This window comes from Lepeophtheirus salmonis, chromosome 10, assembly GCF_016086655.4.
Source record: "Lepeophtheirus salmonis chromosome 10, UVic_Lsal_1.4, whole genome shotgun sequence".
In the NCBI taxonomy this organism is placed as follows: Eukaryota; Metazoa; Arthropoda; class Copepoda; order Siphonostomatoida; family Caligidae; genus Lepeophtheirus; species Lepeophtheirus salmonis.
This window is the reverse complement of record NC_052140.2, coordinates 17882676-17898436: the sequence shown is the minus strand read 5'-3', so window position 1 is coordinate 17898436 and position 15761 is coordinate 17882676. Positions and strand designations below refer to the sequence as shown.

General features: G+C 31.1%; 2 protein-coding genes across 2 annotated transcripts; one reads left to right on the top strand and one right to left on the bottom strand.

Moving 5' to 3' along the window:
* The first annotated feature begins 4878 nt into the window (after positions 1 to 4878).
* LOC121125552 (zinc metalloproteinase nas-15-like) lies at positions 4879 to 6520 on the top strand. The gene is made up of 5 exons (XM_071891479.1): positions 4879 to 5157; positions 5213 to 5388; positions 5613 to 5735; positions 6075 to 6227; positions 6286 to 6520. The coding sequence occupies exons 1-5, from the start codon at positions 4898 to 4900 to the stop codon at positions 6408 to 6410; spliced, it is 837 nt and encodes a 278-aa protein (XP_071747580.1). The 5' UTR covers positions 4879 to 4897; the 3' UTR covers positions 6411 to 6520.
* Positions 6521 to 12746: 6226 nt separating this feature from the next.
* Positions 12747 to 14521, bottom strand: LOC121125437 (low choriolytic enzyme). The gene is made up of 7 exons (XM_040720637.2): positions 14373 to 14521; positions 13964 to 14298; positions 13622 to 13905; positions 13377 to 13561; positions 13141 to 13305; positions 12982 to 13072; positions 12747 to 12922 (listed from the first exon to the last, which is right to left on the bottom strand). Exons 1-6 carry the CDS (start codon positions 14428 to 14430, stop codon positions 13023 to 13025), a joined length of 1077 nt encoding a protein of 358 aa, XP_040576571.1. The 5' UTR covers positions 14431 to 14521; the 3' UTR covers positions 12747 to 12922; positions 12982 to 13022.
* Positions 14522 to 15761: the final 1240 nt, after the last annotated feature.

Below are 15761 nucleotides of genomic sequence, written 5' to 3'. Positions count from 1 at the left end.
ATTAAATGAAATTTATTCAGTTTAAAAAAAAACGCTCGTATCATTGATGTTTTCCAAAATCGACTGAGGTACTTTGATATAATTATAACAAACCTTATTAGATGTACATTTTAAAATACCTAAGGATATATACTTTATACGTAGCAATCAAGTTATATTTCAGTCGTGTTGAAACTGTTGGTATACAGGGTGTTGAAATAAATTTGTCCTGTAGATTTGTTCGAATATTACATGTTAAGTGTTTTAATCAGCTGATTAACTTGTTTTCAGATGCAAAGTTCAGACTCTTATATCTTGATTCAAGTAATAAACTTTGTTCTACGCTCAAAAATCACTCACCAAATATTTAAAGGGGCACGGCTCAAACGTAAAAATCATCAGTGATAAGAAGATTATCATAGATGGCCAGGTTCGCCACAACGATCGCTGGCTTGCAGAGCAAATAAAGAAGTCCAGGGCATCTTCAGGAAAAGGCATCCGGCCCGGGTCATGGTAAAATATACTGTTGTATTTTTTTTATGTCGCGAGAGTCAGTTACCACTGAGTCCTACTTCAAGGTCCTGGAGTACATTGTCTTCCCTCAGCTGAAACCCCTATATAGGCTTTATATAGTAGTAACACTGTATACCACACTACACAACCTACAAGAACCATAAATTATGCACGAATGCCATAACGTATTTGAGGCCTCACAACTCCCCGTACCTGAACCAGTTGGACTATTTATGATGAGGTGTTATAAAGGACAATAACAATGCTATTCCTCATCCGAATGTGGAGTCCCTCAAGGCTAGCAGTGTGATGGAGTAGGTCTTGTATTCCGAAGAGATTATCCTCAATGCCTTTGACACATTCAGTCACTTCTTAGAGGTTATTATAAAGACTAAAGAGGACACATTAAGTTAATTAATTCCTAATGCATCCATTTATTTGCAAGTTAAGAATGGTACATATTTATTCTCCCAGATAATAAAAATTTATGAGTCCTGAATTTTAAGCATCGTATTTTAAAGAAATTTGGATATGCACAGTGTAGATATTTCTTATTGAAATATATTAGAGCATTATTGTATTTTAGGTATTTAAAATTTGAATTAAGTTTCAAAAATACTGAAGAGTCTTCGTAGAATTAGAAGCTATCGTACTCCAGGTCGAAGGTTTACAGAATCTACGAATAGTGGAAGCTAACCGGCCAGTCTGAACGGAAGTTCCACAAGGCAAGAAGCGACAAGAAGAGGAATCCCATGTGTCTGGGGAGCTTCAAACGATGGATTGAGGCGAACCCGCAGAAAAACAGCGGAGTCACCCCACGGACAGTCCAGAAGGTGGTAAAGATCGACATAAAGTTAATCTCCCACAAAAAATTAAAGAAGCACATCTTGAAATCGAAGATGAAGGAAGTCTGGTCGACTAGGATGCGCAAATTATTGAATTTCCTCAATCATAAGCGCCGTCTTGTAACATTCTTCAGCGACGAAAAGAAGTGGGCCGTAAAAATGGTGAACAACAGCTAAAACAACGGCTTCTTAGCTGACAAGAAGGAGAAGGTCCCCATGGTCTACACAACCAAGTTTTCGGTCTCAATCATGACGCTAGTGTTCATCGGATCTTACGGACGGTGATGTTGTCGATCTTCTTCAATCAAAAAGAGTGGGGAGGCGCTGACAATTACTGCAAGGTGCTGAAGGACATAATCAACACGTGGATGAAAACCAACAATAAAGCTCTCCCGATTTGAGCCTTATGGACCATTTCTTTTTGGGGGAGTTAAAGAAGAAATTCCTCTCAAGGCCCAACAACAGTTTGGCTTACCTCAAGAAATCGATTTAAAGTACAGGGTCAAGGAAATTCCACACACGTCGTTTCGGCCTGCTCCTCATTCTGATCCACCTCGACGAAGTCTGCCGTCAACGGTGGACATATCGAATGATCCATTTCTCCATTGATGGATGAAAAACTTTCCTTTTACTAAAATTCTGTAAAATAAATATTTCAGGAGTTATAGCCTATTAAATAATGTCCCAATTTACCTGCAAATCCCTTTAAATATAGAAATTTAATACAATTTTGCTAATGGATACCGTCATAAACATTTAGTTATTGGTGATGGATAAGGTTGATAATTTTGGTAAAAATACAAAGGCGTGCGAGGAGAAGGGAAGATATACTTATGGCATCATTGATTAAATAATATACCTCTTTTTTCTATCAAGAACGTTATCATTCCCGCCTTTATTATGTAATATTAATATAATATTAGATGCTTATCGTCGATAGAGAACTGAATAAAATGCCGAAAATAACGTCCCCTTCTGTCTGTATATCTGAAAATGGAGGTCCAGAAATTTGGAAAATACTTAACAGATGAAAAATAGATGGTTTGTCGGATTTGTCGATATAAATGTGCCTTTAGTACCTTGTCTAGAATTACACGCCACTCATTATCCTCATCTCATATCAAGAGTATGGATATTCATCTATAAAATCAAGTTAACGATGAATACATCAAGTTAGACTTTAACTTTGATCTCATAAAGATGCTTATTGCATGTAATATAACCTTTCCATTGCTAATCATCCTACGTTCAAAAGAATTTATGTAGAAAAACACGGATAAATTTTCCCCTTCCTGAAGAACCATTATTAATTAATGGAGGATGTTGGTAATGATATCCCCCGATTATAAATTATGAGCAAGAAAATATTATTCGGATCAATCTATTATTTCAATATTTTATATTTATAATTTATTGTTATTATCAGTTATATGATTACAATTGTTTAATTTCGTATATTTAACATAAATATATGATGGTTTATTTCTTATTATGTAGATTATATTTAATTTAAGCCTTCTCTTTAAATATATTTTGAAATACTCTACTTTGTCGTTTCATTAGTTATTATTCTGAGAATATGGTTCATAATGAATTACAATTTTATGGAATATGACGTTTTTAAATCTACTGTAACGGATAAAAAATATCTAAGTCAATGATACGTAGTATATATTCATTATATATTTTGATCATAAATACTTTCGTTATACCCACAAAAATCATAATAAAGCAGACAGCTGATAATCACATCAGTATTTCAAACAATGACACCATTAATGATCAACTTTAGTGATGGGTTACGAGTAAAACACGTAATGAAGTATTTGCCAAGATGTACTTGTCATTAAAGAATTACCAAAAATTATGGAAGAAAATCAAAAGTTTAAAATTTGAAGTTATGTTTTTGAATTTCAAAAATTTCATTAAAGTTGATTTTTTTAATTGATACATAAGAATATAATCCTTATTTTAATTTTGAAGAAAATCAAATTGTACTTCGGATACTCAAACGATCAGAACCACTGTACTAAGCACCAAATGGAATGGAATACCAATTTTGCTGTTGGTATTTGACGCCAAAATCAAGCATCTCGGTTCACAAGTTGGGGGTAGGAACCTACAGGATCATAAACAACATTTATATATATAAAAATTAAAAAGTTGTAAAATTTTCATAAATACGACATGAAGGATAAATTCAGAAAAATGTATCACAACTCAGAACAGGTATAATCCCCATTTAAACGTGGGATGTAAATAATTGGAGGATTGAAATACTTCTTAAATACGACTCTCAATAGCTGTTTCATCATTATATGTAGGGGGTTATTCTGTAAAAGGGTCGACACACAATTGGTAGAACTTTGCTATAAAATTTAAGTGTGTCAGGTGCCATGCGTTTCGTCTAGCTCCATTCTTTTTACAACCATACAACGTTTCCTTGCTAACCCAAAAATGCCCTATATATATTTGGTTGTCAGTTATCAATTCATTCGTCTTAGTTTAATAAATTATGACATAGCCATGCCGTATCAAGTCACTTGGCTATTTCAAAGCTTATTTTAATTTGTATTGTTTTTCATGAATGTAACAAAATGTTTTTGAATATTTCTAAATATACAATGCCAACAAAATATAGAAAATTATGTCACAAGATAGTTAGTCATAAAGTACATCACAATTATATTTGTAAACAAAGCCAACGACACATAGTTATAAGCACTTCAGATCTACTTGCGATTATCCTGGTAAATATGAATATCAATTAAGTGAAACATATGATACAAACGAATGATCTACATTTTATGTATAAATACGTGTGTCTTGCTCTTCAATTTACCAATAATTTGTAAGATGTGGTACAAGTATATTGTTTTATTTCTTTTCACAACTTTTGAAGGAACGTATTCTGGTAGATTCATTTTGTGTTAGTCAAAATCTTCATCAAGTAATCAATATCTTTTTTAAATAGAACTGAGCCATGCTCAATGTCGAATCATCCATGATAAGTATAGCTACAAGGGAATTGGATCAAGAAATCTTTTAGGAGGAAAGGTGTGGCCCAACAATACAGTTCCCTATACATTAGCTCAAGGATTCAGTAAGACAGATTTGAGTTTAATCCAATCTGCTATGGATGAAATAGAAAATAAAACATGTGTGCGATGGGTTCCTAGGAATGGAGAGAAAATTATGTTTACATTAAGAACAATGAGAGAGGATGTTTTGCTGTCCTTGGTTATAATCAATATAGACGAATGCATGTATTAAATTTGCAAAGAAGCAATGGATTCTCTACTTGCATGGTACGTAGAAAAATTAGAAAATTTTATTTTGGAGAATCTAATGATTTTTTAAGAACCTAATAATTATTCTTAAAACGGACAACATAGTTATAAATAGAAGGATCTTATTTATTTTAATATTACTCTGGAGCCCCTGGAGTAAAGATCCTATCCACTCTGATTCATTTTAGTTTATAAATCTTATATCGTCGTTACCACCATACAATAAAAAGTTTTATTTTCCTTTAGGTCTCAGGAATTGTACAACACGAAATGCTCCATATTCTAGGATATGCTCATGAGCAAACACGACCTGACCGAGATAGTTATGTCAAAATACATTGGGATAGGATTCAGAGAGATTCTTTAAGCAATTTTTTTAAAAGCATATATGATAATGCCACTGTCATACCACCCAAATGCCAACCCTGGTCAAATGCAACAACTTTTGATGATTGTTATTCAGGTTTTACTATAGACACTTTTGGGTATGCTTACGATTATGGATCTGTGATGCATTATGGATTGGCTGAGTGAGTAGCTAAATAATGTATCAATTCCTTTTATGTTTATATAATTTTAAAATAGTTTTCAAACGTCCGATAATAATACAATGGATGCACTAAGATTTGTACCATCTGGAATTCAAATTGGTCAAAGAAATGGAATGACGGAATTAGATGCATTAAAAGTTAAAGCAAAATATAAATGCGATCAACTATCAACTCTTTCTACTACTCGCCCGACACAGGTTACAACAAAAGGTTCAAAGAATAGTACGTATAAAAATATAAGAATGATAGGGATGGGCTTTATATATTTTTTCAGAACCGAATAATTACGGAAAATTGAACTTAGGATTCGGGTAGAATCGGTATTTTAAAAATCATAAGTAATTTATTTCTTCAAAAGAATATTACATTCACTTATTCACATATTTGCTTAATGTACATAAATTTAATATATAATTGTAAATTTCTTGTTTCAGTTTGTAAAGACAAATGGCCATATTGTGACTCAATGAAAAAATATTGTTTCTCTGAATATACTGGTGGGAACTGTCCACAAACATGTAATAAGTGTCCAGAAGACATTAGTACCACAACAACAAGTAATACGTTTAGACTTTTTTATATTTTATATGTTTTCTAATCATGAAGGAAATAATACTCGAAAATATTTAGAGAATAAAAAAGCATATATTCAGGTAGCATCTTCAAAAAGACTCTTCCATTATTTTATTCATGGAAATAGTTAATTAATGAAAGAGGTTCTATGGTTTTTTTTCTTTTTAATTTTATCCGTCAGGCACCAACTTTTTTGTGTAATACGTGGGTATTTTTTTAATATATATTACGGGTTCTAATGTATAGAATGGATAATACCCAAATCCATCTCGAATGCATTATCATAATAAATTAAACATCTAAATGTAAATTTCTCGTTTCAGTTTGTAAAGATAAATTGCCATATTGTGACATTTTGAAGGAATGGTGTTTCTCTGAATATACAAGTGAAAACTGTCCACAGACATGTAAAAAGTGTCCAGAAGACATTAATACTACAACAACAACTTCTACCACGGCTATTACAACCACTTCAGGCAATTATTAGTTAAACTTTGCAACATGATCAAAAATGTCAAATGTCTTATATTTCAGATTGCTTTGACAAATACGAAACGTGCGGTAAATATTTATCTCATTGTTCCGATAAGATTATGACAGACAATTGTCCAAGCTCATGTAAGTTGTGCCCTGCACAAGAAAAAACCACAATACCATAAAAAGTAACAACTTAAAAGCCTGACACAAGTAATGAGCTTAGAATTTTCAATGTATAATATATATTATTAACTATTTACTTCTGTTTAATAAATTATTTATTAAAACCAAATACTAATTTTGTTTAAGATTGAAACCAACAAAATCCACATTTCCAATCATTTTGAAAATAAGGATGATTGATTTTCAATTAAAATGATTATATATTTATGGTTTAAATATAAAAAAAATTATTATTAACTTATTCTATCTGTTTCAATTTTTATATAAAGTAAAACTAATATTCAAATAAATTTAATAAATTATGAAAATAATACATCAAAAATATTATTTAGAATCTTTTTATAATTCAGTTAGTGAACCGGATAAAAAATAGATTCCAAAAATAAAACGTAATAATATACAAAATTTATATTTTCTATATTTTCTTCACAATATTTATAAAGTTCCATAGGAGTTAAAATTTGTTGGGAGTTATTTCCTTTTGAACAATGCTGTAGACTTGCTTTACTCACTAACCTTTGAACTGTATCTCCCAAACCATCACATTGTCCTTTTCCATGACTTGCAGCAAAAATTCCTTTATTTCTCAAAAATAATAAATTTTGAAATAGCCCTTGCGTATCAAATAACTGGAGACGTCATGGCTATTTCATTTTGTTCATGTTGTTCTGAATTGGGTATTATGGGACGGTGAAGAGATGTTTGTCATTTTTTTTATGAGTATTCTCAAGAATTGCCGTCGTTATTCAGAGAATTTATATAAAAAAATCCGTTGGTTCATTGGATATTACCAATTACCATGTCCAAAGTGAATGCAAAGATTACAATACGAGGGTTGGATACGCCAAAAGTATGTTATTTTATTGACTTTGGACTTTGCTCTTGCTAATTCTATCTTTTCTCTTTAATTTAAATAGGAAAGACACATTTAACTTATCTTTATAAAGTTAACCTTTTGAAGAATAAAGGATTAGGAACATCCAATATAAATATTTTTGAAGGGGCTGTGCAAGTACATTTTTATTAGATGTTTTCAGCCAAGATATTCTTGCTCTAAAATAATTTAGACAAGCTATTTAGAAAGGCTTAAACCCGGATTTATTTTCCTGCAATATTCAATTACTCACATCCTGACTTAGAATTTTTTCTTGTGAGAGAGACATAGCGGGTGGAAGCTGCCAAGATGATACCTCTCAACTCATCTTGCCGAATAGGCTAATGGGTAGTTAGCTGGCTGGCGATGAGGGATTTATATTTAAGAATTGCAAAGTCCAGGGCCCTTCTTACCGGAGAAGTTCCATTGTTCTTCGATGAAATTCCAAAAAGAATAATACCTGTAACATATTTATATTGTTAAAGTTTGTGACTCTCATAGGTTTATAGATACAAAATATTAAAAGATAAAGATGGCAGGGTAGTCCACAAACGCATGAAGTGTGTTATCATATAATCCATCCGCAGTCTTTACTGGGCCAAGCATATTAATTACAATTTGTTTAGATTTGTAACTGAACAGTAAACTTTTTATCATCATTGATCCCCCTCAGAGAAGACACTATCCTCCTTCTTAAGTTATAGGGAGGCCCAAACACTTACTATGCAACTCCCAAAGTTAATTTACAGCTACATCCAATTTTTAGGAGGACCATTGACATCCAGTGATTCATTACTGCATAGTACATAGATGTACAAGGGCAAAACATTTATTAAAAAAGTCATCACATTTCTGAGCCATGCCCCACCCCAAACTTAAATTGGGCTTTTTACGATGTTCGAATAGGATTCAAATATCTACAACTATATTGGTACTAAAATCAGTATAAGGATATTAGTATCTTGGGAACGTAAATAACGAATTTTAAGAGTAAAGTTTTATTATTTCAAAATATTATCAATATTATGATTGATTCAACGTTTATATTAGAACAACTGAATCTATTAGGAATAAAACAATCTAAAATAAAATAGCTCCTGAGAGACAAACACATCGATAGACAAAAAAATAGCCACTTATACACTGGTAAGAATAAGTTAGGAAAAAATGGAATTTAACTTATTTTTCTAGCTACCTATGACTTTATGATCAGGTGACACAGTAATTTTTTTAGGCGGATTTAGACAGATATCTACATAATAAATGCAAATGCCTCTATGAGGATATCCGGGATTCACGGCCAAAACAAGGATTTGATTTTCCTGAAATTTTTCTTCTAACTACTCTGCTATTTATTAATTATGATAAACTAAATTACTTTTGTTATATTTTGATGTTTTTCAGAAGTTTTGAGTTTAATTTGAAAACTGTCTAAATATCTATTTAATTCTATTTTTTTTTTTTTTTTTTTATGAAGGACATTAAATTTTCTCAATCTACAAAGTAACTTACTCACTATATCTACATCTATCTTCTGTTGTTTGAAATACTTTAAATGCTATAACACTCAGTAATTTTCCAAAAAATTACACGTGAATGAGGCTTATCTTATGTACGTAGACAGGGCTGTTTTCATCAGTTAAAAGATATAAATTGAGGAAGAAATTAAAAAAAATATAATATTTGTATTGTAAATAGGTAACAAGGCATTTCCTGATGTTGAATCAGTAAATTTTAATGTATTATAATAGACAAGCAAATAATTATCCGGCATTGCTTGGGCGATGGAGGGAGAGGGAAATCACATTGACAATGGTCAATATTATTTCTTTTTAATATTTAGACCCCTTCAGCGCGGGCGAGCATTATAATATATGTGCTATACTACATCCAAAAATTGTCACGATCAGAAGTCCATTTGTTGTTTCGTCAAAAATTACCAAATCGATATTATTGAATGAAATCTAAAAAAACTTTTTTGCAACACTTTTGAAAAAAGAAATAGTAAATAACATTTATTGTAATTGTAAAGAGGAACCGAAAATTACTCCTTTTTTTTTGTACTTGCAAAAACGAAACAAAATAAGGAGAATAATTTCGTCGAAAAAATAATCTGTTTCATTTTTAAAAATATTGCAGAAATTATGCATTGAAATGTTCAGAAATTGAAAATATTACATTGCAATTGTAGAGTCTAAAATGTTATGTACAAAATATCGCATTTCTTCTTAAAACTGACGTTTTGATGAAAACAGAATGATTGAAATTGAAAAGTTATTCGGCAAATAACAGATATTTTATTTAAACATCAATTTTTATGCGCCAAATGCATATTCAACCGAATTTCCATACAAATAAATTTCAACAAACTTCATTTATTTCACGAGTCCAAAATTTTAATTGAACTTCCTTTTTTTTTTTTTTTTTTTTTTTTTTTTGCACCTGAAAAAATGGAAATCGCAATTTTTACTGATTACTTTTTTGAATACATTTAGAAAACGTATTTACACCTATAATTTTTTTTTTTTTTTTTTTTTTGAGGCTCCAGTTATTTTTTGTCTTATAATTAATCCCCTATCTAGTCTATTTGTGCTCCAAACAATGTTTATTGTGTTTTGTGCAATAAATAACCCCCATGTATATTGCCTTCAGAAATTGGCACCCCGTCTTAGCTTCAGCAGGTTCAAAAGAGGTACCCACGCAAAATTTCAACCTCCAATTTTCAATAGTGTAGGTGCCTATATTGAACACAAACCTAGACAGACAGACAGAAACTCTATTTTATATAGAGTATATATGGAATAAGATATAATAAATTTTATATTATAGATATAGTGCTTTTGAGCACTTATTCTATGGCTTTTGGCCTGAAAATTAGCCAGAAAAAAATTGGAACCATATAAATGGAATAATCCTATCTATGTTAATGTTTTTTGTTGCACGTCCTCTCAAGAAAAAAATATGAACTAATAAAAATGATAGATATTTCAATTAAACATGAATATTTATGTGTCAAATTTATATTCTAACGAATTTCCAGACAATTTCTGCAAGTTTATTTTATTTCAGAATTCAATATTATATTGGAAATCCATTTTTTTACACCTGAAAAAAAAATGAAAGCTTAATTTTCATCAATTTCATATTTTGCCCATAACTTTTATGATTTTAAATTAATTTAGAAACATTTTTACTCATATAGTTGTTTTTTGAGACACCGGTCACTTCTTCATGTAAAACTCAACCCCTTCCCTAGTCTCTTTGAGCTCCAAAAAACCTTTTTTGTCTTTCGGATATAGAATAAGCCCCCCTGATATGACACCCCAAAAAATCGGCACTCCCGTCTTAGCCTGCCTAGATTCAAAAGAGCCATCCATGCAAAGTTTCAGCCTCCTACGCCCAACAGTGCAGGCTCCCATGAAATACAATCCAACAAAATATTTATAATTATCTTAATTGTAAAAATTGAAATATCAGAAAATAAAGTTTTTGTACTCCAGACTTACATAAAATACACTGCAATTTGATAATGTTAAAATTAATTATTTCCGTTTCTGGACCGGTATAAATGTTGTGTAGTCTATAGTGACTTTCTGAAAAAAAAAAAAAAAAGTAGATACTCTCTTTATAAGGTTTGCTGTATATACTTCCAGAGAAAGAGTCCTGGTAATGATGTTATACTTGAACCAGTAAAGAGGGATGTCCATCAAACAACCCCTAGATTACTAATTAATTGTAGTGAAGTGATCTTCATGCCTCTTTTGCAATCTTTCTATTTAGATCTGGCCCAAAAATACCGAATTAATAGAATTTCTACCAAAACTTATCTCAATCAACCTTTTCCATTCCTCTGATTTAAGGAAAGTAAGAGATTCTTGGTCCTTATTCTGTGTTTGTTTTTTCCTTCTCTAAAACTCTTTCTCTCTATCAATTATTTTACTAAGATTCTAATTTGATATGTCATTAAAGACATTCCCAACATAATTTACATTCTTCTTAATTGACGTTTGAGCTAAGGACGTAAGCCTTCCATTATCTTCCACTGATTCTTGCCATTCCATTATTGCTAGCGTTTTTATTGTTATCTCCTTGGTTCCCTTGAAATATCAATGACATGGAATAGGCTTATACTTTCCATCTTTTCAATCGTACAATCTATTATGTTCACAGTTTTTCTTAAAAAAATCCTACCCCACACCGATTCCTTTTCTATTCATCTCCTGAACCAATAGAATGGCATGACCTAGATCATTGTTATAAGTTAGGTCAGAGTAATTTACAATCAAAGAACTCTGTAGGATCCGTTGTGTAATTCTATAAAATAATAAAGAATGCTGTGAAAATGCAGCTCTTGTTGGAACACTTTTTTTTTGTATTAAGTATTACAATATCTTAAATTTCTCCTTTCTGACTGTGTATTGAGTTTTGATTTAATTATATAAATTTATGGAAAAATAATACATAATTGAAACAGAAGTAGATACTTTAACGACAATGAAAAACTGACTGTTGTAGTACAAAAATAATGATCCTCCAAAACTAATTTTACTTTTTAAAAACTGTTTGACAGAAGTTGACAGAAATTAGGGTGTTTTCCACAATAATATACATTATAATAGGTTAGGAAAAAGTACTTCATATATTTTTCGCTTTATTTTAATGCTTTTTCAGAAGTGATATAAGCATCCAGTTTAAGCCAAGTATGCCTTGTTCTGTTTGATAACTTGTTTCCAACGAGAATCCAACTTAATAATAGCCTTCTCGTAGAAGTCCCTATTGCCAAAAAAAACTCAAACAACCAACTTTTACGGGCTTCTGTTGAGTCAGAATTTGTACACCCAAGTGCGTTAGTCATAGGGAGGAATTGGTATCTTTGTGCCAGGTCCAGACTATAGGGTGAACGCATATGAACTTTCTAGTCGAGTTCCGGGAGCTTCTGGTGCGGCATCAAAGATGTTTGCGGTCTGGCTTTGTCTTGATAATTCCTTGTTGTCTCCTATTCAACAATTCTGGCTGCTTCTGTTCGGTTGGAAGCATCAAACGATGGACTCATTCCAATAAAGGGATGAATTGAGTGACAAAAAAGTCACTAAAATCAATGTTGTGCAACACGAACCAAAAGAGCGCCGTATACATTGCAAATTTTTTGGATCGTTTTCTACGAGTTTTTTTCTTTCAGGTTTTAAAAATGTAAAATAGGGTGAATTTCTTCCTTTAAGACCTCCATTCTCGACGCACGATAATTCACGACTGAACTGGAGAAGTACAATACCACCCAAAATGTGGTTATAGTATACACTTATACCTTTACAACACTTTATTGTCTGATCCGACGTAACACATAATAAAAAAGTTATATTTTATTTAAAAAAAAGGACGGGAGATAGCAAATTACATTGCCCCCACTCATTTTCCAATCCATGCTTTAAAAAAAATCATTTATAACCACATGCAACGGATATTCTGCTAGTTAAATATATTTTCATTTATCAAAAAAAATTTACAAACGTAACGGTTAATAAAATAATTTTAAAAATGGTGTATGATTTTTACATATATAAATAAATTGAATACAATTAAATATTTATCGTTAGAAACATTCTGTAAATTGTTATGCAAGTCATTTTACGGTGTAACCTAAGAATATGAAATTATTATAAAGTTAATTTTTCAATTAAAATAAATTTCAAACAAACCAGTTATTGACTCATATAATCTACTGTAACTCAATCGTAAGTTATGTACAATGCCGTTTTGCTACGGTACATAAATTTTCCTTGAAACAAACTATTATAAAATAAACAGAAAATGTGTGAATAATTATCAAATGGGAGAGCTAAGTAAAAAAAGTCTACTTTTAATAGGTTTTGCTGTAGTGTTGGCTTTGGTTGGTTTCGGGGTTGCTGTTGTTACTTGGTCGGGGGGACACAGCCCACATGTTCTTCGACATGATTTATGCATAAAGGAAAAACTGCACTTATCTTTTAAATGTTGACACAGTGTAGAAATATCTAAACAATCTAAAAATACAGTAAAAATACGTATTTAGACGAATTGTGTTATATCGTTTTTTCACATAAACAACTACTACCAGGGGTTCGACTTGTTGAGAAACTTTTTGTTGAAATTGGAAATAATGTTGATGCTGGTTGACATTTATATTTGGCATTAACTTTTCCTGCATCAAGATCTGTCATTTTCACTCTCTGACCAATTTTGACTCCTGGAGATACTCTTTTAGTTGTATCCATGACTTTGTCCTTTGCCTTCCTAAAGCTGTTTCATAAGTGCAATTGCAGTTTTAATCATTCTTTATATTATATCAAATGTACTTACTCCCATAGACCATAATGCATAATCGATCCATAGTCATAGCGGTATCCAAAAGTCTCAGTTTCATAACCTGAATAGCAATTGTCAAATGTTGTAGCATTACTCCATGAATTGCATATGGGTGGCACATCTGCTTCTCCAGGGTTAATAGATCTGAAAAAATTATGAACGTATCGTCGTATAATTCTTGTCCAGTGTATTTTAACAAATTCATCTCGGTCAGGTCGGTTCTGTTCATGAGCATACCCCATTATATGAAACATTTCGTGAACCGCAATTCCTTCAACCTAAGGTGTAATTTTTATCAATTATACGCAGAATAATATAACTTCATTCAAATTTCACCATGCAGGAGCTATAACCATTCCATTTTTGCAAGTTTAACAAATGTTTCTGTCTATTGGAATTATAACCAAGGTTAGCATAACAACCGTTTTTGTCATTACTGATATAAACGTAAGATTTCTCAGAATTTCGCGGCCTCCACTTAACACACGTTCTAGATTCAATCTCCCTCATTGCCGACTTTACAATATCCAAATTACCATCACTGAATCCAGGACCTATTTCGTAAGGAACTATATTATTCGGCCACACTGCACCACTCAACATATTTCTGGATCCAATTCTTTCAACGTTATACTTATCGTATAAAATTTGACATGCTGCATGTTGAAGCTCTATCATATAAATACAATTTTTTGAATAAATTGTAATTTTACAATAATGTTACTAATTATTTTATATACGTTACCAGAATATGTTCTTTGAATAGTGACAATAAATAACAATAGTAACTTGATGGGTAACATGCTATTTTAACATCTAATGGTAAGTTGAAGTCTTGTTCAAGCTATTTATATATACTATACTATTTCATTTCTGTGTCAAGTGTATCCAGTGTTTGTTGATTTTGTATACCTATAATAGCTAAGTGAGTCAATGATAATATGAATAAAACAATTATATATTACACTAATTTTAGTAATTGAAGCTAACAAAGTCAATAATTCCTATTCATGCATCGCTACCTATTAATTCTTGACTCGTCATAATCTTTTTTTCAACAATTTTAGTCTTAGTGACAATTTATTATATTCATTTCATCAGAAAACAGAAAATATGTATTCATTTATCTCAAAATAAATAATAGTTACTCAAAAAATATTGGAAAATAGAAATGGTTCAAAAACCCTAAAAAGTTATCTTATTTACGCTATTACGCTACAGAAGCTCCATTACATAAAGGCGACTTAAAAATCATGGAATGTTGTTCAAAAAGAAGTATGTAATAAAACCAAGCGATTATAATTTTCCCTAATAAAAAAATTATAGAGTATTTTTCTACAAAATTTTACTTCGAATGTATTTTCAATGTTTAAATTAAGGTTCTGTTGGATTTGTGGCGGATTGGGAATCTGGACTCAAATATGTGTTTTAAAAACTTTAGACAAATACTCAATAACTGTCTTGAACTCGATACTTGCTTGACTGGAGACTTTTTTGTTTAATCATTTCTATTTTTTCATGGGTTAAAAAGTAATTTGAGTCAAAATAAGGAGAGAAATATTAATTAAGATATACTATGGTACACATGAATTAAGACCCCTGTTAATACCAGCTGCATGTTATGTATATGATTTAGAGAGGAAAGAAAATGAATTACTTCTACAAAGAAGAGAACTTTCTACATTTAAAATAGCATTATTGCAGGAAAACTATTGAATTTCTATATTATTTTTAAATGTCGATTTATGTTTATTTCACATATTAAATTGACTCTACAAATACTTAGTTATAGTTTTAAACATTATTTCGTCTTACGGGTTTAAAATGACCCATTTTCAACTTTAACCTACAAAAATACCTCTAATTAACATTTTTCAGACTCGAAATTCCTAAACGCGCCTCATTATTCGAAAAAGTTTATAAAATTATTTTATCATATCATATTTGCAAAAAATTACTTTTGTACTAAATTTTCTGAATACCTATTCTACAAAACGTATGCTTTTATCTGATTCAGTCTTGAACCTCAAGTTTTAAATTTTCTCCCATGTTTTTTCTGGCAATGACTATATTTCGGGATACCTTGAAGTTAAAGTTGGGGTGGGATGAGGCTGTGCCAGAAAAACTTGCACAT